Genomic DNA, 23,025 nt, shown 5'->3' with positions numbered 1-23,025 from the left:
TTTTTAATAAGCATTGGTTATCGATAGTTTGATTATTCGTGTGTGCATATGCATTCGGTTATCATGTCATTAGTTTGGATTATGTCGAGTTTTTTAGTCAACTGATATATGAAAATAGTCACATACATATATACATATATATATATATATATATATATATATATATATATATATATATATATATATATATATATATATATATATATATATATATATATATATATATATATATATATATATATATATATATATATATATATATATATATATATATATATATATATATATATATATATATATAGTAAATTTGTTTGGTGCTCCATGGTGCCCGGGCACCATTGTTGAAATTGAGTATATAACCAATTCAAATGAGTATGAAACTTTTTCAATTATTTAAGTATTAACATTAACTACTTTACTAACTAGTTCAAAGCAAGTTTGAACTGAATTTGAACTTGTTTTTGTTAGATTTTGATTCTAGGTATATAGCATCCATACATATAATTAGTTAGGTATGTAATCATGAATTGTGAAATAAAGTTAAATTTGAGTTGTTTTGTTGATAGATATATGTATGAATCGAATTCTTATAACTAGGTATATACTCACAATTTAAAAATTTTGAAAAATTTGAGTAATTTTGTGCATTTGAAACCATGGTGCCCGGGCACCATGGTGCCCCATATGAGTGTCATATATATATATATATATATATATATATATATATATATATATATATATATATATATATATATATATATATATATATATATATATATATATATATATATATATATATATATATATATATATATATATAATATGAATGTTTTACGTAAATTTGGAGTTTCTTAAAATATTTTGCCACAAAACATAGCATTCTTTGAACAAAAAGCAAAACCTGAGATTTTGTGTAACAGATGCCTCAATACTTGGGTGTTGTGAAATGTACTATTTTTTTAAAAAAAAGGTGTCACGTTTTGTTCTTCTGCTTCTCTGTGCGGTGCCTTTTATCGTGCTCACTAGAATTGATCTTCTAAAGGAAAATGTTTAGAAAAGCTTATTGAATTATCCAGAATTGACCTTTTGTTTTCTCTTGAGGCTTCTACAGTGCATTTATCATCCTCGCTAGATTGACCATCTAAAAGAGAAGATTTATAAAAGCTTTCGGCATAAACCAGGACTGACATTTTGGAAGAAGAGCCTCTTGGTGTCTTTGAGACCATCTAAAAGAGAAGATTTATAAAAGCTTTCGCCATAAACCACGACTGACATTTTGGAAGAAAAGCCTCTTGGTGTCTTTGAAAAGGTTTTAAAAAAACAGTACGCTAACCACTATCTGAACCAATTAACCAAACCCCAGATCGAAATTTCTGTCAAATTAAAAAGATAAGTCTCGTGTCATTTGGAGATGCGGGGTATCGATCCCCGTACTTCTCGCATGCTAAGCGAGCGCTCTACCATCTGAGCTACATCCCCTACTAATTTTGTGATTGTTTCATTTTTTAATTTTTTCAGAAATTGCATAGACCACAGCTGTTGTTTCTGTGTTTTGTTTCAGAGCTTCCTTATACCCTCACTTTGGACGCGTTTTTTGACTTTTTCTTGGTACGCTTCTCTCGCGCAAGCCGCAACTGGGCTTCTGCTTGTTGCGTGAAAGCCACCATCTTAATCACCGAATGGCTCCCTTCCAATTATTGCAGAATGGCATCTCTTACGAATAATTATATTACTAATAGGCAAATTAAGGAGCAGTGCAGACTGCAGACAGAGAAGAGAACAAAAACAGCGTCCTAAATATCAGCAGGAAATACCCACAGTTTTATTTTTTTAAGATAATGGAATTTAACATCTCAGCCTTTGCTCAAAAAGAGCTACAGCCAATTATTACATTGTAGCAATCCAGAAAAGAGCGTAGTTCAGCTAAATAGGACACACCAAACAAAAACAGAGAAAACCAAGCCAAAATAAGGAGAACATATTTATTAAAGTCTATTTGTGAACCTCCATCCATAATTGGCAGATAATTACATAACCATCGACTCCAACTTGTGACATGCAACTTTTAGGAACTCCCCATCATCTCACACCTTTGTAGTTGTGCCCAAAACCGGAGCCAGTGCGTTGCCCTGAAAATTACCTGCATATATAAAATAGATGGTGATTTATTAAAAAACAAATCATTTCTACTCAACCATAGAGCCCAACAAATAGCAGAAGCTCCAACCAGTATCAGTTTACTCTTTTTCTTGTCAACCCCCAAAAGCCACCCATCAAATATATGAGATATACTAGTTGGAAGATTAAAACCAAAAGAAAACTGAACTGCTCTCCATATAAATTTTACATAATGACAATCTATGAAGAGATGTTAAATAGTTTCATTTTTCATACAAAAGCAACACCTTAAGCTAATACCCACAGTTTTATGCTCCTCTGTTTTGAAAACTGTGGAATATATACGCATATATACCAAAAAAAAAGAACAGAATTTATTTTTTTAGATAACGATGAAATGGAACTTATGCAACAAACAAACAACATTCTTATGAGAAAAGATAACTTGGTCAAATCAATTGTCCCTTGGTATATATACTGTACGGGCTCATCACAATACTCATCACGGACACTGCAGTTACGGAGATCAATCATTCGAGCCATCGATTCGAGTTGCGAACCTGCAATGGCGGCGGCGACTGATGCTGCAACCGGGGACGCGACGACGGCGACGACGACGGTGCTCGTCGGGGTGGACTACAGCGAGCACAGCTACCACGCGCTGGAGGAGGCGGCGCGGCTCGCCGCGGCGAGGTTCCCTCCCGGCTCCGCCGAGGTCGTCGCCGTCCACGCCCGGCGGCCGCTCGCCCCGGCGTTCGTCGCCATCGGTGCGTACGCTGATCGAGCCGCACTGCACAGCAGCAGCAATCAACGAATCGACGCGTCCCTTTGATGATGGATAAAACTTTGGATTTAGCAGGCGCGGTGGCGGCGGTGATGAGCGTGGAGGCGGCGGAGCAGCGTGCGGTGGAGAAGCTGATCGGGGAGAAGGCAGGCCAACTCTCAGCCCAATACAAGGTAGGAGTACGTTTTTTTTTTTATTAAGCTAGTTTAGATAATTCAGATTGTATTTATATTGAGACGAATGGAGTAATACTTATACGGTGTCCTTTTCTATCTATTTTCTAGCTTTTACTCTCAGTTCCTCAATTTTTACACGTACATTTTCGAAAGTGTTAAACGGTATTTTTTAAAAAAAAAAGGTTCTATTAAAAAGTTGTTAAAAAATCATGTTAACCTATTTTAAAAGTGTTTAATATTTAATTTAAGTATGTGTTAATGGTACCTTTTCCTGTGTGGGAGGAAAAGGTTCCCAAGCTCGTTGAACTGGACACAGTTTAGAATTCGTTCTTCATGAGAATTGATTTGTATATGTACGTAGATGATGAATCCATTCGTCCATGGGTGGTTCGTTGCTGCTGCAGGTCGAGGTGAAGGTGGAGGTGAAGGACGGCGAGGCGAAGCGCGTGCTGTGCGACGCCGTCGGCGAGCACGGCGCCGGCTTGCTGGTGGTGGGCAGCCATGGCTACGGCCCGGTGCTGAGGGCGCTGCTGGGGAGCGTCAGCGACCACTGCTGCCGCCACGCGAGCTGCCCCGTCATGGTGGTCAAGATGCCATAGCGCCCCAGGCCTTGACAACTTTGCATATATCCTCCTCGCCCATATGTATATGTCTGATACTTTTAACTAAATCAACTTTTGTACGTAGGAAGAAAATGTATCTTGTGTTTGATTGAGAAGCTACAGATTGATTGATTGAGAGACAGACTTGCATATCATTTTACCTTTCAATTTTTTTTTCAGTGAAATCATGGTTTTCAAACATGGGACGACCTGCCAAACCTCTCGAGTAAGCAGACATCAGCAATATCATCTAAACGCGTTCAGCAAACATTGCTAAGGCATAAAACCTGCTAATGAGCTACAACCGTCAAGATGAGGAAAAAGAACCATTCCAATGCTCCGACGGTTGAACCGTAGAGTTGCTGCCTCTAATTAAAAAATGATGATGGAAATCCTCCACAAGTTATGCATCCGAGCCCAAACACGCTAGAACCACTGAACCAGCATTGCAAACTAGAATGTCACAAACCGTTCAAACATAAAACCACCGGCTCGACATCGAAGTATTCACCTCATCTGCCTACCTTCTTGCTGTCGGAAATCATTGCCATATTACTTGGGCAACCACATCAAGTTATAATAGGTCAGACTTCAGGAAAACAAAAAATGCTGGTGGTAAGCATATTGCAAGCTAGGGTAACAAGCACCATAGTGCTGCTCAACAAGCAGCAGAAGCTTTCCATGAATTGATGAGCAACACAACATGGGGGTGCCAAGAAATAACTGACATGGAAATCAATAAGCATCCGACATATGTTTTGAGTAAAAATAATCCAGATAGTAGCATTCGGCGAACTACCAAAAACCCAAGGGAACAAGACCAGCCACAGAAGGCCACATGAAGTGCATAGTTTGATGTTTTCATTACTACAAATTCATAGTATCAAATTTAATGGAGCTTCATTGCACCACAGCTAAGATTCGGATGTAATCGGACATCAAGGACAGCAAATAGCCGTACATGAGAAGTCCGTGTCACTGCTCACATCAGCATATCACTTCTATTCAGATTTCGCCTGGAAACATAATTAAATTAGTGTAAGCACAACAATCAACCATGCAATGTTTGGAAGTCAAGGAAACATGGGTGACGAATGCATACATCAGGAGACCGTGAACGAGATGGGCTCCTGCTTGGGCTCCGTTTCTTGGGGCTTGATGCTTCACCATTTGCAGGCTGGGGGAAGTATATTTAGGAAACAACACGTTAAGTAAAACAAACGGAAGTGAAAGAAAAAGGAAATTTTTAATAGTATGAAGGGAACTTACAGAAGCATTTGGAGATTTGGATCTTGCTGGTGATCTGCAAAAAAGAAGTCGAGAAGCAACCATATTCAATATCCAAAATGCGGGTCTAACAGCTTATTCCAAAAACCTTGATGCTTTGTCCAGCATTGCACCGACCAAATGAAAGTGAAAATAGCCCAATGAAAACAAGAGATTAAGAGCACATAATTAAGTCCAAAAATATGTAGTATTGAATGCAAATAATGCATGCAAGACGCAACCACCATATATAGCATGCCAAAGGTAGGGAGAGAACTCATTCCTCAAGCATTGAACGCCAAGCACATTCCTAGTCATTGTACCATCATTATCCAAATATCGTCAATCCTTAATGCTCCTATGTCCAGAATTCCAAACAATGCGCTATGCCCAATCTCTGATGGCAATCAGTTACAGTGCATTAGGTCAAATAATTGGATCATTTTAGCTTTCCATAGAAGCTCTCAATAAATGGGCATACCTCATACAACCAAGAGCAAATTGAGGAAATCCCATCCTCAATATCCTAATGCGCAATCCCCAGATCGCCGCACAATCCCAGATAAATGAAGAGATAATCGGGTCTTCACAAAACAAATGAGGCTAAGCAGTTCATATAGTTTATAATAGAAGCTGTACTTGAGAAGGAAATTCCCAAGGAAATAAATACTAGTATAGCAAATCGACAATTATTATTAGGTAAGTTTGGAAACACAGATAAGTTAGTGAATTTAACTAATGATGCCAAGTGATTACTTATCATATACCAAAAAAGAGCCAGACACTAATCAGATGCCACATGCAGTATGGAACGGTCAACAACCAATGCCTCAGGCATAGATAATGCAGAGCACAGAGATATTGTTAGGGGAACAAATGCTGGTCACTGTTTTCAAATTAACAAATTAATGCACAAGACTTATTTGGTAATATGGGAGCATGATAGGAAATGGTTATGGTATGTGCGCATATCAGATCATGCTGTGATCTGCCCTTTTTTCCCTTCTTTGGAGGACATGATGTGCCCCAGAAGAGGATACTATAAAGAGTTTGACTTAAGAATTAAAAATATAATTAGATAGACGACAGATGCGTGTTACCTTGATGGAGAGCGCCCTTTTGATGCTGACCGTGAACGGGAAGAAACAGACCTTGATCGAGATCGAGATCGGGATGCTGAACGGCGAGTTCTAGGAGATTTACTGCACAGCATATTCAATATGAGTTAAGTCATCAACAGTTTTACCCACGGAGATCAAAATATGATAAAAAGACCTTAGACTCCTGCTTTTGCTTCGGCTACGACTTGGGCTTCGGCTACGTGAATAGGAGCGGGCGCGCTTGCCATCATATTCCTTCACCTATGATAAGAAGTACATGGTTAGCCAGAGAAACTGATTCCAGGGCTCAACCATAAAAAAAGAGAGAGGAAAGAACAGTTTACCCTTATGTGACCTTTAGAAAAGGCATTCCTGAATTCACTGTCATCAAGTTTCTTTATCTGCAAATAATGATCAGCAACCAAGAGAACATTTAAACTATCAGGATCACAATGCTAGGACTGAACTAGAATGCTAGATACAAAAGTAACCGACTGCCATAAAAATACAAAATAGAGTGTCATAAACCATACAGATTACAGAGAAAGAAAGTTCTCAGATGAAATATTTCACACAAGCTAAAGAATGTAATAAAAGGTATTAACATATAAGCTTACAGCATATTTCATGTCATCATAGTTTGTGTAGTCCACAATCCCTACAGTACCTGCAACAAAATGAAAACATAAGTCTCTACCTCAATAACCATATAGAAGAATTATTGCTTCAGATAGTTGTACAATGCATATATTCAGAGGACTACAATGGCATATTGGCATACCAACCAACAGCTAAAACCCTAGAACTACAACTGTGATAAACAGAGCAAAGAGAGACCCAGCACAGCAGGGATTGCTGGGCCGGTAGGCCCCCACCTTAAGCACAAACAAAGAGGGCAATTGACCACTATTAGAGGGGGGGGCATTACAAAGAGATAACAACCAGGTATGTTTTTTTGGTAGAATATTTGAGGTAGATAGGAAAACTATGGAAAGAGAGTAGTTTGTAATACTTGATAAAGAATAACCATGATGACATAGGAAACAAAAGAAAAATGAATTTCAAATGTGTTTTCCTGTATATAAAAATTCTTTCAGAATGGACCTAAATTATCCTGCTTCGGAGATAATCTTGAGAATATTGGTATGACCACGTGTATGTTATGGGTTGGGAGAGTTGGAGCTGTTAATTTCGTCATAGAAATGACCAACTGAGTGTATTTACTTATGGTATAAACCTGAACAATATGTTCAACAAATACACCCTCTGTCCCAAGGTATAGCTCCCTTGAGCTATGAATCAGGACAAGGAGAGGAGGGGGTGAGTAGGAGTGTCTATTATGTACGATGGATACTACAGAAGCTAAATAAAAACTTATAGCTGTGGGCACAAAATATGTGTATTACCGCCGCCCTCGCGATACACTTCTGAGAAACAAACATCACCAGCCTTGCGCATATGGTCCTGAGAAGCAAATGTTCATAAGAAAATGTTACTGGTTGTCCAAGGGAATAAGTCGTTTTAATTTTACATTGAAAAGGAAATGTGCTTGCAACAAACCTTTAAATCTTGCCATGATGCAGAAGAAGGCAAACCAGTAACCAGAACTGTGTGAAGTGCATAAATCATTAAAAACATCACGGAGTAGAATAGAATTGAGCATTAAACATCAATTTGGACATAGATGAGAGTCATACCACGGTATTCTGAGTGCCTGGACACACCACGGCGTCCTCCACCACCAAAGTTGCTGGGGCGGTCAAAGGAGGAACCACCATTACCTCTCCCACCGTGAGCAGGTTCAACCTGCAGATGGTTGCGGCCATTATACAGATAAATCAAAAACAAAGGACATCAAGAAGTAACTTATTTATTCTAGTGTCATTACCCTTAGACGATGTCCATCAAAGTTATAACCATCCCTGCCAGCACATGCTTCTTCAGCATCACGAGGATCTTCAAACTAAAAAGTTAGGGCACAAATTATATTAGCATGCGGCACCTTAAGTATGTAACAACAGGAAGGTCTCATTCCAAGACCAAATAAACATTATGTGAAACATCTGGGAGTATGTTACCTCTACAAAAGCATAGCCTGGTGGCCTCGGAGGGATCTTCAAGTCAATATCAACAATTCGGCCATACTATATGAAACAATGTAAAAAAGTATTAGACCCCGGGACATTGAATCATGCCCGACAAATCAATTGTAAACACACCCTCAAGCACATATGTTGACTCGAGATGCCGGATATCAGCGGTAAACCAACTTTTCCAAATAAGTAAATTTACCCATCAGCTTTCTCAAACAAGATTATCATTTTTTTTCCGTTTTCTTTCGGCACAGCCATGCCTTACTTATTTCCCATTAACTTATGTACAGGACTTATCAGTTCTCTTTTATAGTAATATATATAAGTCGATCGAATCCAGTTAGCTAAATTATGGAAAACTGAATCTAAGCATATACGGAGTAACATGTGGCATAAAAAATAGCTTGACAATTTCTGCTAACACTATCTACACAAAAGAGAGAAAAAAACAAATCACCGACCTTGTAGAAGAGATCCTCCACCTCCCTCTCCCTGATGTCACCAGGGAGATTCCCCACGTAGATCGTCCGGCTCCACCGCCTGCTCATCCTCCTTCCCGCGGCAAGTCAGCAACCTATAAACAACCAAGAACCAACCACCACTGATCAGACCCTGCAAGCAGCGCGCCGCAAAAAACCAAAAAAAAAAGAAAAAGAAATAGCAAATCGACCCCCCCCAAAAAAAAAAAAAAAAAAAACTCCCCGCACCACCGCCCGCAGCTAGGTTCGGAGGTGGGGCGGGGAACCGGGGCGCGGTAGCACGACGACGCGAGGCGCGAATCGAGAGAGGGAGGAGGAGGAGGAGGGATTCGTACCGGGGGCGCCGCGGCGCTGGGTGACCTAGGGTTTGGGTTGGGCGGGTCGCACGGGGAAGAGGAGGGGAGAGGGGGAGGAGAGGAGGGTTTATGACCGCTCGAGGTCGCGGAGACTGGGAAAAGATGGGAGAGCACACGGCGGCGACGACTCCGGTTCGGATCGGGGGAGGCCTGTACTGTTTTGGTTGGGAGCGTGCACGGCCCAAGTTCATACGGTTATACTCGGGCCCATAGAGCGCACTAAGGCCCACGTAGGCCCGTTGGAACCTGCTCAATCATGAATATTACACGTAATACAAGGAAATATCTATATTTGAAAAATAGATTTATACTTGTTAATACCTCCGTCCTAGCATGTAGTTATTTATTGTACAGTAACATGTCTTAAAATAAAACTATTTCTCTAGGAGATTACCAGGCGTCAGGCGTCCGATGCCCCGTGCATGCATCGGACGCTCCTGTCGTGCAAGGAGCCCACGCCTGTGATGTCCACATGCGACTCCTCCACGTGTCTCCACCTTATACTCCATTGCAACAAATCACTCACATATTTTGGAAACCCTCTATTAAGAGAATTCGGTTCATTTTTTGTTCCACCAAAAATATTTCATCTAGTGCACTCACAATGCTTCACTATGTATAGATCTAATGTTGTAGTGAATTAAAATACTTCATTGCAACAAATCACCCACATATTTTGGAAACCCTCTATTAAGGGAATTCGTTTCATTTTTCGTTCCACAAAAAATGTTTCACCTAGTGTACTCACAATGTTTCACTATGTATGGATCAAATATTGCAGTAAACTGAAACACTCTTTCGCTATTTGCTAAAACATTGTTTTTATATAAGGTGAAACAACGCCTGATTTAAATGATTGAAACATTTTCGATCTACTTAGTGAAACAATTCCGATATACCTGGTGGAACATCGTATATTTTTAAAAAATTCAATAATAAACTAAAAAAATTTTGTCGGAATATATCCATGTGTGGTCTTGTTTTGAAGATTTAATTGCAACGAATTTAATGGTGCAATCGGATCATGATTTGGATAAATAATTTAAGAGAAAAATTAGTTTAAAGTGGTTTTGCATATATGGGTGGCGCTGACGTCAGCGCCCGGTTTTTAGAGTTTTGGATTGGGCGACCGATCCCTAGTCACCTCCATTTCTCTATCTACATCCTCTTCTCATCAATCACAACCATTGTCCTTCACATACTTTCTCTTCACAACTTATCACAACATTTCTCCAATCGTCCACGTACGCTTTCTTAAATACACATGTCAACCTTAAAAATATGTGTATTTTGGGATGGTGAAAGTATTTTAAAACAACTATATAGTATATAGAAAGTTTCCGTATAAAACGCACCGTTTAGCTGATGAAACTTAATCGAGGTAAAATCTACTTCCTCCGTTTCATAATGTAAGACTTTTTAAGATTACTCATATTTATATAGATGTTAATGAATTTAGAGATAATGATAAGTTTTTCCCCCTTCTATAAATAAGTACATCACATATAGCAGCGAGTTGAGCCTTAGAAGTTAGAACAGCATAACAAATACTCTTAGCATTGTTTCAGAGCAGGTGGAAGAAAAACGTTGGTTCAGATCCAACCCAGGATACTCGGTTGCTTGGAAATGAACGGGCTGTCGATCGATGTAGCCACGGTCCGTCCCGTTTGGACAACCTGATCACCATCTTCCAACAATTTTTAAAGATATTTTTGCCGATGTAGTATACCTTAATTAGGTCTGAATGAATGAATGATGTACTTGTCCAATATATGTCACCGATGCATTTACTCATCGATCTGAACAAAGAAGATAGGGGCGCTTTACTACTAATGGAAAAACTCAATTACAAGTTTACAATTGCACATACGCATCATGAAATCGAATTAATTAAGCCAACACAAACACGTACGTACACGTGCAGCAAAAGTTTCATGCAGCTGCACTACCGTTCTCTTGTAGCATACAGAATTTGAAGCCATGGATCTCATGTCATACGTCACAGCTACGCAAAGAAGCAGCTATATCGATCAGGTCCGCTTGACGGGGTCGAAGTTGGAGACGGCGACGACGGCGCCGACGATGGCGACGAGCACGACGCCGCCGGACGCGATGCTGAGCAGGAAGTTCTTGAGCGACGGCGACAGCGCCGGCGCCGCCTCCGCCACCTCGGGCACCGCCAGCGCCGCCGCCACGGCCGCCACCGCGGCTATCCCCGCCGCCGCGGCAGCAGCTGAGGCCTTCTCCCTCCTCACCGGCTCCCCCGACGACGACGCCCGGACGACGACGGCCCGCCGTGCCGCCGCCGGGGAGGCGGCTTTCATCGGCGCCGCCGGCGACGAGACGCGAGCCAGCGGCCTCCCGAGCCCCCCGGCCACGGACAGAGACGCCGCAACGGCGGTCGCGGTGGCGGCCATGGATCGATGGAGGTGTCTCCTCTCGCGCTTGCTTGTGAAGAGGAGGAGATCGATGGATGGACAAGAGCTAAGCGGGTGTCGGCGTAGCTAGGGAGATGGATATGTAGATTGAATAGGCGAGGAGGAGAGGTCGTGGTTGCCAGGTCAGCACCTCGGTCTGACGTGGAGGGTTCCTGGTCGTGCCACGTGGCGTGGACGGATAAGGCTTTTATCCCTGCGAGTCCGAGCTGATGGCTGAGGTGGCGGGTTTTGTATGCGGTTGTACAGTGTACGTGAGCGTGAGGTCTCTTGGGCCTTGGGCTGTTGTTGGATTATTGGGCCGGAGTTTGCTGGAATATGGGCTGAAGTGCTGAAGGCTGAACGATGAGAAGATGTGGGCCGAAATGGTTAGTCACCGTAGGTAGGCCCATGCAAGTTTCCAAAATGCATCCGTGCCCGTTTGAAACGCAGGGATTCTACATGAATTGCACATAAAGTTCCCATGAAGTTCAAGCAAAGCCTCAATTTCAGCTATGCACATTACTCGTCACCAGGCTTATTGATTTTCGTGAAACCGTTGGGTATCGATTTTTGAAAACCGGTCGCTTTTAGTTAATTTTGTAAGACCTTAACCAAAAGTCATCGTTTTTTATTGGTTTTCAATCAGTTTATCGTAAACTAGTAAGGAGCGGTTTTCAACTTGAAAACGGAATGGTTATCCCTGCTCTTCACATCAATCCAACCCTCTAGTTTTGTTAGTCTACTATACTGCTACATACTACCTCCGTTCTAAAATGTAAGTTATTTCTAGCACAATAACTTGTTTCAAAATGAAGCTATTTCTCTACCTACCTCATCATCTCAACCAATTAGGGTCTGCTTAGTTCCCAAACAAAAATGGTTCACCTTGTCTTACCAAATGTTTGGACATATGTATGGAACATTAAATATAAAAAAAAACTAATTACACAAATTGCGTGTAAATTGCGAGACGAATCTTTTAAGCCTAATTTGCGCCATGATTTAACAATATAGTGCCATAGTAAACATTTACTAATGACGGATTAATTAGGCTTAATAAATTCGTCTCGCAGTTTACAGACGGAATCTGTAATTTATTTTGTTATTAGTCCACGTTTAATACTTCAAATGTGTGTCCGTATAACCGATGTGATATATCAAAAATTTTCGTTCGCGAGCTGAAAGAGCGTCACAGTCATTCTCCTTTATCTACTTTATCTTTTCAAACAATTATACATTTTCTCCAATAATTCTCACATACTTTCTTAATAGTCATGCCAACCTAAAAATATTCTACATTTTGGAAAAAGAGAAAGTATAGTAAATCCAAAATATCACTACCTAATACACGATGAGACTTTCTAGCAAAACAAATTTGAATAGGATGTGTCCCATCGTGTATTAGGTAGCAACATTTTGGAGCGGAGAAGTGTACTCGATGCATGTACTGTAAGGCGCGAGGCAGAAAGGCGTGGACGAAAGGAGAAGAGCCGGGAAAATTGCGGAGCAAACGGCCGGACAGCAATAGCCAATGGAAGAAGGCAAAGCCTGCATCGCACCATTTTGCTCATTTGCACAGCTGCTACTACTACGGTACAGTACTGTGCTGCAGTCAGTGGCACAATCGGTGCAAAAAAAAGGCAGCTCAACAAAGATCACACCGACCAGGAACGACTTTAGCCGCGTCCCTTTTCTATTTCTTTTTTTTTATTTTTTACCTTTGCATTTCGCAAAGCCCGGGATGAGATGAAAGATACTCCTAGATGCGATCATGCAAAGCACGGATTCATCTTGTACTTCCAATTTGTAGGTACATCGTACACCTCTTGGTCACACTTGTTGGACTACTGTTTTCTTTTGGAAAGATGTTTACTACTCCCTCCATCCTAAAATATTTGACGCCGTTGACTTTTTAAAAAATGTTTGACCGTTCGTCTTATTAAAAAAAAAATTTAAGTAACTATTAATTCTTTTTCTATCATTTGATTTATTGTTAAATATATTTTTATGTATACATATAGTTTTACACATTTCATAAAAGCTTTTGAATAAGACGAACAGTCTGTTTAAAAAAGTCAATGGCGTCAAATATTTAGGAAAGAAGGGAGAAGGGAGTACTTGTTTTAAAACCGGCAAACATAGCATTTAGTGTGAAAACTTTATATATAAAATCGCTTTAAAATATTAATTAAATATTTTCTGAAGTTTATAATAATTCAAATTTAATTAATCATATGTTAATGTTTTTTAAAAATTTTCGTGTCGGTGCTGTAGATTGAGCAGAAAAATTAAGTACTACTAGTACTTAAAAAAAGAGAAAATGAGAAATAAAAAAAAAGAGAAGAAGAAGAGTACGAAGCACATGGACCGATGCGGGCACAGAAGCTTCAGCCTTGTGCAGAGCAACCCGACGAAACGGGGTACTCCTGGTAAAATAATTTACACATGCAATTTTACAAGAGACCCCCTCAAGATCCTCATATTGCAGGAGCAAACCCTAGCAAACAACCGACCACCACCAACCAGCCCAGCCTCCTACCGAGATCGACCACCACGGCGGAGCTCTACTCGTCGTCGCCGCCGTCGCCGCCGAAGAGGGCGGTGCGGTAGTAGAGGAGGGCGAGGATGAGGAGCAGCATGAGCGCGACGCCGACGGGCGAGCCGCCGACGCGGTGGACGGCGTCGGGGGAGCCCCCGAAGGCGAACGCGTCGGCGAGCGCGGCGGCGCCGCGGTCGGAGGAGAGGAGGCGGATGAGGAGGAGGAGGCACACGGGGAGGAGGAGGAGCCCCACGGGGCTGAGCAGCTCCGCGACGGCCTCCGTCACGGCCTCCCCGCCGTCGCCGAGGAAGAGCGGGCCCGCCACCACCAGCCCCACCACCACCGCCAGCAGCAGCCCGTGCGGCGCCGCCCCCCCGCGCGGCCCTCCCCCGCCGCCGCCGTACTGGTTGTACTCGTCCGCCATCCCCGCCATTGCCGCGCGCTGCGTGTGAAGAGGAGAGGAGAGGAGGGGTGGGAGTGATGATGAAGCGGAGCGGCGAGGGGTATATGTGTGAATGATGCGTGGAGAGGGGTAGATCACATGAGCGGTGCGGGCCCCATGAGCAGTGCCTCACGATGGGTTTTTTTCCTGGGTGGGGCCCACTGGCAGTGACTCGGGCTGGTTTTTGGGTGGGGCCCACGGGCAGTGACTCGGGCTAGGTGTGTGCTTTGCCTGTAGGGTTGGTGGTGGGGTCAGTCCTTCGTCGATCTTCAATGAAGAGAGGGGGAGATATCGCCGTCGCCGCTTGACGGAACTTGTGCCCAAGCGTAGTCTTGGACGAGATCACGAGAGTAGTACGCGTGTAGGACCAAGGGCTGGTTTTTTCTTTCTTTCTTTTCTTTCTTTTTTTTTTTACGGATTGCTTTGATGTCAAGCATGAGCTAATTTCACGGAAATGCTTCGCCCAGAGCGATCAGTTTTCCGATATTTTCTATATATATAGTATTTCTATACATCTAAAGTTTATACACCTAAAGTTTATAAGTCAAAAGTTTACATACCTAATTCAAATTTAAATTTGAGTTCAATTTTTTTATATATAGTATTTCTATACATAAATTTTTCTAATTTTTGTTTTTCAAAAAAATTTTGTGTGGTCTACTGTAGTAGAAAGAGGAGAATGGGAGGAGGAGGAAGGGGAGAAGAGGGAGGAGTATAGGGGGAGGGGGGCCGGATCCGATCGCTGGGCGGTCGATCGCCCATTAGCCCCCCCCCCCCCCCCCTAATTTTGGGCATTTCGGTAGAGGGTTTAGCTAGGATCACATTTCTTGCAAGGAACAAGAAAAAGTTATTCTTCTTCTTTTTCTCTCTCTAACTTGTTGGCATGCCAATGGTGTTTTGCGTGGATCTGTATTGTCATATTTGTTATTAATAAAGTAACTACGTATTGTTTTGATATTTCGATCTATTTGTGTTTGTTGATTATTTTATCGTTTAGTATTTTGTCGACTTTAAAAAAATAGTATAGCCATGGAAGTGCAATTGTAGAGTTGATGGTTCGTTTCATTGAGGCTAGGGTCGGCGACAAATTGATATGATGCCAAATTCATAAAAACATAATGTAGTGACGTAAATGGAGACAGAGAATGATGAGCGTGCCACACACTAAAATTGGCCATAGCTACCAAGGATGATGTCGAGGCCGACAAATCGAAGTAATGCAGATGAAGACATCCATTCAAAATCTTGATATGTGGTGTCATGGACCGAAATAAGAAAAGGCAACCAACTGAGTCTTTATATATCTAAAGACTCCAACTATGCACAAAAACAAAAAGATATATGGTAACTGTAACTCTTTCATCCAAATGTTTGATATTTTGATACTCCACAAAGTGGATTTTGATTATTTGACATCTTGATCCGGATTATTATTTACTCGAATGATACAATATATCGTTCTCATGAGTGCTAATTAATCGAAGTGGCAACCGATAAAGTATCAAACCATCAATATGGAAAACAGTACTCCATTCGTTTCACAATGTAAATCATTTTAGCATTTCCCACGTTCATACCGATGTTAATAAATCTAGACATATATATCTATCTAGATTCATTACCATCAATGTGAATGTGGGAAATGGTAGAATGACTTGCATTGTGAAACAGAGAAAGTAACTCAAGAAGCATGCACCATATTTTAGTTTTTTCGTTTGATTGGAAGTTTGGAATCACTCATTCAACATTCTATGGGTCTTATGAACTTCCATAGTTTGTTATTCCCTCATTTGTGAGTGCACCACTACTCTCTCTTTTTTTAACATCATGGCTGCTGTTGCAATTAAAACCAATATTGCTATTGGGAAGAGCTATTACTAGTTGTGAACAAGGCTTTTCAACGACTAGCTATGGCAACCCAGCATTAGAGCCCATGCTTGTAGTCAAGAAAGTGAAAATAGCGTCTGTTAAATAATTTATGCAATGATTAAAGCGAAATTGGGAGTACTCTACGTTCGAACCAGGATGTTCGAATTTTTTTCACTCCAACACTAAAAAGGGATAGCTCATTAATACATGATTAATTAAAGTATCAACTAAAAACTTAAAATGGATTAATATGTTTTTTAAAACAGCTTTCATATAGATTTTTTTTAAAAAAAACCACACCTAATATCAGTTTAGAAAGCGTGTGTGCGGAAATAAGAGAAGGTGGAGAAAAGAGCACACCCTTAACCATTTGATTAGTGTTTTCTGGATCACATGAGAGAGTTTCTTGGTCTGTACAGTACTATCTACGGTACACCGTGGGATCGACGGATGCACTTACGTGTTATCATAACAAGCTAGAATAATGATAATCCAATCAAAATCCCTTATATTCTGGGATCGAAGGATTACTACTTCCACATATTTAGGGGGTGTTTAGATGGGGCTAAAACTTTTTAGCCCATGTCACATCGGATGTTTGGACGCTAATTTGGAGTATTAAACATAGACTAGTAAAAAAACTAATTTTATAAATAAGAGCTAATCCGCGAGACGAATTTTTTAAGCCTAATTAATCCATAATTATCAAAAGTTTACTGTAGCATCACATTGTCAAAATCATGGCGTAATTAGACTCAAAAGATTCGTCTCACGAATTAGTCCAAAGTTATGGAATGGGTTTTGTAATTAGTGTATGTCCCTGGAAACCAAACAGGCCCTTTGCTACGAATAACGGTACTCCATATTGTAAACAAGACGCATTCAGACAGATCTGGTTCTGCTCTGCTCGGCAACTTCAGTTCAGTTTCTTGGATCTTATGATTTGACTGGGTGGAGCGATCCCGAGGGACTGACTGGGGCCGCCGGGAATCCGATCACCGGCAGCACACATCACGCGCAGGCGCAACGGAGACGAAAGTTCCACTGGGTTTTATTTTGATGGATCCTGGCAGGAAATCGGTCAGTCCAGAATCTTCTTCAGATACCTACTCATTGCCTGCACAAGGAGTAAGGCTGTCAGAGCCGACACCTTAACATGGCGGAGAAACGAGTGTAGGCTGTGTTCAGTGCATGCAGCGTCAAAGTTTAAATTTTGGTTAAAATTAGAGATGATATGACTGAAAAGTTGTGTGTATGACAGATTGATGTAATGGAAAAGGTCTGAAGTTTGGATCCAAACTTTAGATCTATACACAGCAGTACTATAGGCGTGTGCATCCATGATCCATCCAGCTTCAGATCTAAACACGCGAGGGCTTGTTTATTGCTTACTGTAGTGCTCTGTTTTGTCTATGCGCTATTGCGCTTCACTGTCTCCCCTCCCGTGCTGCGTGGTGCACGTTAACACGTTCATCTGTATCAACCAGCCAGTCTTCTTCTTCTTCTTCTTCTTTTAAGAAAGGCGGCATGCATCAAACAACAACATCAAAAAAAATGTCCCAGATGTAATCCGGTGTTACAAATGGTAAAAAGTACAGGTAGAAAGCTCAGCATGTCGAGCTAGAGGATGAGCCGCCAAATTAGACAAACGGTTAACATGCGTAAAAGACACAAAGCAAAGGTGGTCGCAATCCTCTTGATATCTTCAATTAGGCAGCCAACGCCAGAGCGATCCCTCCCTAAAGACTGGATGCGCCGGATTACAATAAGGCAATCAGATGCCATGACAACATTTTATAGGCCCTCTTCCTCTACCAGGCACAGGGCTCGCCTAATCGCCGGCGCTCCTGCAAGTTCAGGCTGCACCACGTCACTAATAACCTCGGAGCAGGTGACCAGGCATCAAGCAGCCAGTCTGACTGTACGTTCTTGCTAATAACACTAGCTGCAGATTGGGTAATTGCAATGTTGCTGCAAAGCCATATGCACTTTGTATCAGATTACTTAACTTCCCTATCGTTTGCCTTTTAGGAAACCACTACCAAAATTGAAATTTCAAAACTTAATTTTAAAGATGATTTTGGATTTTCTTTTCAATTATTGTTTATTTTTCAATATTAGTTTACCGTGAATAACATCACACGGATATAATCTTATCTACAAATTATTTTTTGATTGCTTAGATAAGCTGTTTTTCAGCTGTAGGTCAATAATCATATGCTATTCGTTTTCCCGATTCGAGCAAGTAGCAGGCATTGGCTGAAAAGGCTGAGAGTACGTCTGAATATGTAATACAGCACAGTTGGCAAAAAAGAACTTTGGTCATCTTACTGGGACCCTGAAACACATCACGGCCAAATTATGTTCATTCTCACAACAGTAGTTAGTAACTCTTGTGATCTGTACGCTATGCTTAATCTGCAGACCATATCACAAAATTGGGATGAACGAAAGCATGTTACATCTCTAAAGGCCTATTGTTTTACCCGAAGAAAACATACACAGGGTTATCTTTTGCATCCTCTCCTTCAGCTGTGTTGCCACAAGGATAAACCAAGCGCTTAATAGTGTTGCAAGACAGTGGAGGCTTCACATTGTTGGAGATCCCCGTAGGTTGGTCGCCTAGTGCTTCATTGCTTCCTTAATTCCTTCCAGATTACTCCTCTGATTCATCCTCGGGGTCATCATCCGACTCCATTAAGTCCTCATCTTCTTGTCCTTCTGTCTCTTCCTCGACTTCTTTTCCCTTCTTCCCCAACCCTTCTTTGCCTACTGTATTATGAGAGCAAAAATTAGCTAAAGAGAAAAAACAGAGAAGACATATTTCACATGAATCTCTGCGAAGCACCACGGCAGGTAGTAAACTAACCAGGTTGAGGGTATAGCACATCTCCTGAACATAGCCCGGCTTCAACTTTAACCAAGTGCAGTTTCATCCTTGGTCCGATCTCCTGGAGTCTGATGGCGCTTTTTCTGGATGCTCGGTTTAATTTGTCAACATCACTGGCTAGACTTACAGTTGCTGCTTCATCATCCACTTCACTTTCTGATCCGTATCCAGCTCTGGCAAACAGAGAAGTACACAAACGAGGAACATTATACAAATTAAACATGAGGGACTACAGGAATTTGAAGTGTTGATTTTCAGTAAAAGACACAACACACCATACTATATATTTGAACAGTATCCATTATCTACATGAAGGTAAACATACAAATTAACAAGGCAAATGATTATGGAGTATGGCTACAATATACTTCCTCCGTTTCACAATGTAAGTCATTCTAGCATTTCCCACAATCATATTAATGTCAATGAATCTAAATCGATATATATGTCTAGATTCATTAATATCAATATGAATATGAGAAATGCTAGAATGACTTACATTATGAAACGGAGGAAGTAGTAATAAACAGGTGCAAGTATAACTAATTCCATTTTGTTGATTTCCATTAATAAAAGTACCCAGAAAGCCAGATAACAAACACCTAGAATATATTCATTTCCATTATCAGAGAATTGTGGTAATAGAACAGTGGATAGATGTGCTTTAAATCTCTTAAGTGCGTTTAAATCTAACTGCGAGGAGGAGACCTAGGGAGGGGGGATGGGTTCAATGATGGCTAATAAGTATGCTTCCATGTTCCACTGTTTCTACACTGAATATTTGGGAGGGAAAATATTACGGGTCCAAGAGTGCAGAAGAATTCAGCTGAAAAAGCAACTTATAAAAAATATCTTGGTCTGGTAATATCACAGTAACCAATCCTTCATTGCTCAAAGGACAAATTGGAATTCTCATATTCTATATGTAGGTCCTGGATGCTACACACAGAGCATTTAACCTACTTAACCATTGAAGGTTTCCTGTTAAATTTGAGTCTCTATTTGCATTTATCCTTAACAGTGTTTTATTAACAACTGATCACAGCAGCATAATGTTGACATATTTACCACATGTTTCACAATATCCCATTACAGTTAATTTAAAAGAGAAGTTGTTTCTTACTTTGTCACATAATCGCTAACGTCGTTCAGGTCCCTTAGGTCTGGCACTTGGTTGTTCTGCATGAGCTTTCTAATCTTGCGGGTGACCCCAACAGGCTGGAGCTTGATGGAGTAATGCCTGAAATTGATCATTTCCTTTTCTCTGTCGAAATGTATCAACAGAATCCTTTGACAGGTTGACAGCTTAACCTGTCATGTAAAATATAAAATCATTTTACTATGCTAGAAAGAAGACAATTAAGTTCTAGCACGAAGATGACATCCGCTACTTACAGTGACTGGATCAATAGCAGGGGTCATATGCCGAAAATATTCGACCAAACTCTTGAAAGGCTCGCCAAGACCGCCAAAGCCACTGAGTACAGTCTGCCAAACCATGATTCCACACAAATGCTATCACAATGCCCCCAAGAAGCATCCTAACAATAACAATCATAACACCTCCCAAACAAGGGGGGGAAAAAACAAAGCCACGGCATATATATACCAGAGGTGAATTCTTGAATATCTCTGGGGGACACCTCGGTCGCTTCTGTGAGTTCGCAATGTCGGCGGCGAGAGCATACTCCTTTATCTGAAATGTGTAGGTAGGACCCTGCGGCGTCTTCGCCATGCGCAAGTGCGGCGAGCTCTTGGGGTTCGTGAGGATGAAGAAATGCGTCACGCCCAACGGGCCGGAGACGTTGACGAAATCCTTGAGGTTGTTCCGTTTCTTCTCCTGTTAGATTGTTTCAAATGGGGGAAAACACCAAAAAAAAATTGCGGCTCGTGACCACGCCCAAAGAAGATATCTCAAACAAACAATAGATGCGAAGTGTGAGGATGGGGGACCTTGAGATTCAGGGCGGTGTAGGGGAGCATGACCTTGCGGAGATCCTGCTGGAGATGGCGGAGCGTGGAGGGCAGCTTGCCGCGGGAGAAGACGAAGCTCTTGGGGATCTTGTCGCCAGTGACCTGGTCCACGTTCGCCATCGCTGCCTGCTGCTTCCGCGCCACCGACGCCGGCATCTTCCACTTGCCTTTGCCCTTGCCCTTGCCACCGCCGCCGCCACCGCCGCCGCCGCGACCGTTCTTCTGCTCCCGCGCGAGGAAAAAAGAACACGGGTGAGTGAAACCGAACAACGATTCAAGCAAACGATGCACGGAGATTTGGGGGATGGGATCGAGAGGGGAGGAGCGCTCACGTGGTGGACTCGCGCCATGGCTAGGGTTCGCGGAGCAGCAGCGCCTGGAGAGGGAGAGGGAGAAGGGGAGAGGAGCTGAGCGAAGCTCTGGAGAATTCTGGTTGGAGGGTTAGGGTTTTGGGGATGGTGATTAATGGGCTGGCTTACGGGCTCAGTCGCTGAAGGATTCAACGTTTCGGGCCAGATTCTGGCCCATGTTCGTTGCTGTTTATATGAGCTTGGTCTTTGTTCGTGTGAGGCCATTCAGAGTGCGTCACTAAATTTTAGCGTTCTTCGCATACCATGTAGACAAGAACGGTATAAACTATATGCTCCACAGTGCAGTTACTTGTAGTGTGGGTCCCACCGATACTAACTTTTCACTTTTCATCTCCCCACCCACTCTCTCTCTCTTCTACTCCTTTCCCCACCGGGCCATCGCAAAGCAAACGCTGCAGGGAGCGGTGACCGGGCCGAGCGGCAGCAGCAACGGGCTGAGCAGCGGCGACCGGCACCAGGTTGAGCAGCGGCTAGCGACCTCACAACCATCACCGCCTCTCCCCTCTCGCCGGCCTCAACCTCATCTCCCCCCTCTCCGACGAGCAGATTAAGGGGCGGCGCGGCCGACGAGGCCCGACCGGCGTAGATCGGGGGGCGGCGCAGCTGCTCCTCTCTCCCCGTCGGCCCTCCCCTCCCCTCCTCCTCTTTCGGCGGTGGCGCAGCTGGCAGCGAGTGGAGGTCGTCACGGATCGGGGGGCGGCGTGGCCGGCGAGCTCTGGCGGCGCGGCCGGCATCAAGCGGAGGCCGTCACACAGGCAGGGGCTGCAACGAGCTCCGCGGTGGCGCCCTCCTCTCCCCGTCGTCGACCCCTCCTCTCCTCTCCTGAACCAGCGCTGGCGTCGGTGGCGCAGGAGCAGGGGAGCGGGTGGCCTAGTGCCGTCGAGCTCCTTCCTCGAAGCAACGGCGATCCCCGAGTCGACGCCGCCGCTCCTCTCTCCCCGTCGGCTGCTTCGCCCCTCTCTCCTCTCTCCTCTAGCATGAGTGTGGGTCCCGCTAAGACAAAGAACGCGTAGCCAAAGTTAGCTATGTGGAGCTGAGGAAGCCGCCCGGTTGGATGATGTGGCAAGGAATATTCGGTTTTTTAGGTTGAGGTTGAATGCCACATAAACCCACTGTGAATGGCCTTAGGCCTCGCTGTGCCGCTGCTGCTTTTAACCAGATCATCCTTACATGGCAGTGATGGAAGTTAAACCTAGGAGATCCAATAGTTGTAAAAACAAGGGGCACAGTAAAATATAGACAGCCTATCAAGGGAGATGCTAGGATTGGAGTTTTACTAGAACCCCAATCATGGGCCTTGTCGTCATTCTCAAGCATAAAGAGGGTATAATAGGTTTAGGGCAGGTACAGTAACAGGCTATAAGCAAGCTGCAAATATATTTTAAGGAGATAAATAAGGAGAGAGAATAGCAGCGGGCTACAAATTTATAGCTAGCTGTAGCACAGACTCCAAAACGCAGTGTGTGTATGACAGATGGGACCAGATATTAATTGTGTAGTATGTAACTATTGTATGAATGAGCTATTAGAATATCTATAGATGAATTGG

General features: G+C 42.6%; 5 protein-coding genes, 1 long non-coding RNA gene and 1 other non-coding gene across 10 annotated transcripts; 1 reads left to right on the top strand and 6 right to left on the bottom strand.

The window, feature by feature from the left end:
- Positions 1-1,406: 1,406 nt before the first annotated feature.
- TRNAA-AGC (transfer RNA alanine (anticodon AGC)) lies at positions 1,407-1,479 on the bottom strand. Its single transcript has one exon. It is a non-coding gene; the product is annotated as a tRNA-Ala (tRNA).
- A 312-nt stretch (positions 1,480-1,791) lies between these two features.
- Positions 1,792-2,824, bottom strand: LOC112938294 (uncharacterized). The gene is made up of 2 exons (XR_003241418.2): positions 2,679-2,824; positions 1,792-2,140 (listed from the first exon to the last, which is right to left on the bottom strand). It is a non-coding gene; the product is annotated as an uncharacterized lncRNA (long non-coding RNA).
- Positions 2,405-3,865, top strand: LOC107276957 (uncharacterized). 2 transcript variants are annotated; one of them, XM_026024220.2, is made up of 3 exons: positions 2,405-2,885; positions 2,975-3,075; positions 3,483-3,829. In XM_026024220.2, the coding sequence occupies exons 1-3, from the start codon at positions 2,429-2,431 to the stop codon at positions 3,675-3,677; spliced, it is 753 nt and encodes a 250-aa protein (XP_025880005.1). In that variant the 5' UTR covers positions 2,405-2,428; the 3' UTR covers positions 3,678-3,829. The 2 variants fall into 2 exon arrangements, with proteins under 2 accessions (XP_025880005.1, XP_015630095.2); XM_015774609.3 differs by having other exon boundaries at positions 2,416-2,885; positions 2,978-3,075; positions 3,483-3,865.
- Positions 3,866-4,384: 519 nt separating this feature from the next.
- LOC4332806 (serine/arginine-rich-splicing factor SR34) lies at positions 4,385-9,105 on the bottom strand. Of its 2 annotated transcripts, XR_001544829.3 has the most exons (15): positions 8,954-9,105; positions 8,601-8,713; positions 8,125-8,190; positions 7,935-8,009; positions 7,744-7,852; positions 7,607-7,653; positions 7,453-7,510; positions 6,664-6,713; positions 6,391-6,447; positions 6,222-6,307; positions 6,047-6,148; positions 5,428-5,530; positions 4,950-5,343; positions 4,783-4,857; positions 4,385-4,696 (listed from the first exon to the last, which is right to left on the bottom strand). XR_001544829.3 is itself a non-coding variant. In XM_015777553.3 (14 exons), exons 2-14 carry the CDS (start codon positions 8,685-8,687, stop codon positions 4,682-4,684), a joined length of 861 nt encoding a protein of 286 aa, XP_015633039.1. In that variant the 5' UTR covers positions 8,688-8,713; positions 8,954-9,105; the 3' UTR covers positions 4,385-4,681. The 2 variants fall into 2 exon arrangements, 1 of the variants encoding a protein (XP_015633039.1); XM_015777553.3 differs by lacking the exon at positions 5,428-5,530 and having other exon boundaries at positions 4,950-4,983.
- A 1,669-nt stretch (positions 9,106-10,774) lies between these two features.
- On the bottom strand, positions 10,775-11,700 carry LOC4332805 (uncharacterized). The gene has a single exon (XM_015773424.2). The coding sequence runs from the start codon at positions 11,389-11,391 to the stop codon at positions 11,005-11,007; it is 387 nt and encodes a 128-aa protein (XP_015628910.1). The 5' UTR covers positions 11,392-11,700; the 3' UTR covers positions 10,775-11,004.
- Positions 11,701-13,762: 2,062 nt separating this feature from the next.
- LOC4332804 (uncharacterized) lies at positions 13,763-14,412 on the bottom strand. The gene has a single exon (XM_015774534.3). The coding sequence runs from the start codon at positions 14,361-14,363 to the stop codon at positions 13,956-13,958; it is 408 nt and encodes a 135-aa protein (XP_015630020.1). The 5' UTR covers positions 14,364-14,412; the 3' UTR covers positions 13,763-13,955.
- Positions 14,413-18,543: 4,131 nt separating this feature from the next.
- Positions 18,544-21,526, bottom strand: LOC4332803 (peter Pan-like protein). Of its 2 annotated transcripts, none has more exons than XM_015772491.3 (7): positions 21,438-21,526; positions 21,085-21,327; positions 20,741-20,971; positions 20,527-20,619; positions 20,255-20,442; positions 19,111-19,304; positions 18,544-19,013 (listed from the first exon to the last, which is right to left on the bottom strand). In XM_015772491.3, exons 1-7 carry the CDS (start codon positions 21,453-21,455, stop codon positions 18,898-18,900), a joined length of 1,083 nt encoding a protein of 360 aa, XP_015627977.2. In that variant the 5' UTR covers positions 21,456-21,526; the 3' UTR covers positions 18,544-18,897. The 2 variants fall into 2 exon arrangements, with proteins under 2 accessions (XP_015627977.2, XP_015627978.2); XM_015772492.3 differs by having other exon boundaries at positions 18,544-19,010.
- Positions 21,527-23,025: the final 1,499 nt, after the last annotated feature.

The sequence above is a fragment of the Oryza sativa genome, chromosome 3 (genome assembly GCF_034140825.1).
Source record: "Oryza sativa Japonica Group chromosome 3, ASM3414082v1".
NCBI lineage: Eukaryota > Viridiplantae > Streptophyta > Magnoliopsida > Poales > Poaceae > Oryza > Oryza sativa.
Note: the sequence above shows the minus strand (reverse complement) of the source record. Positions and strands in the feature narration are given on the sequence as shown.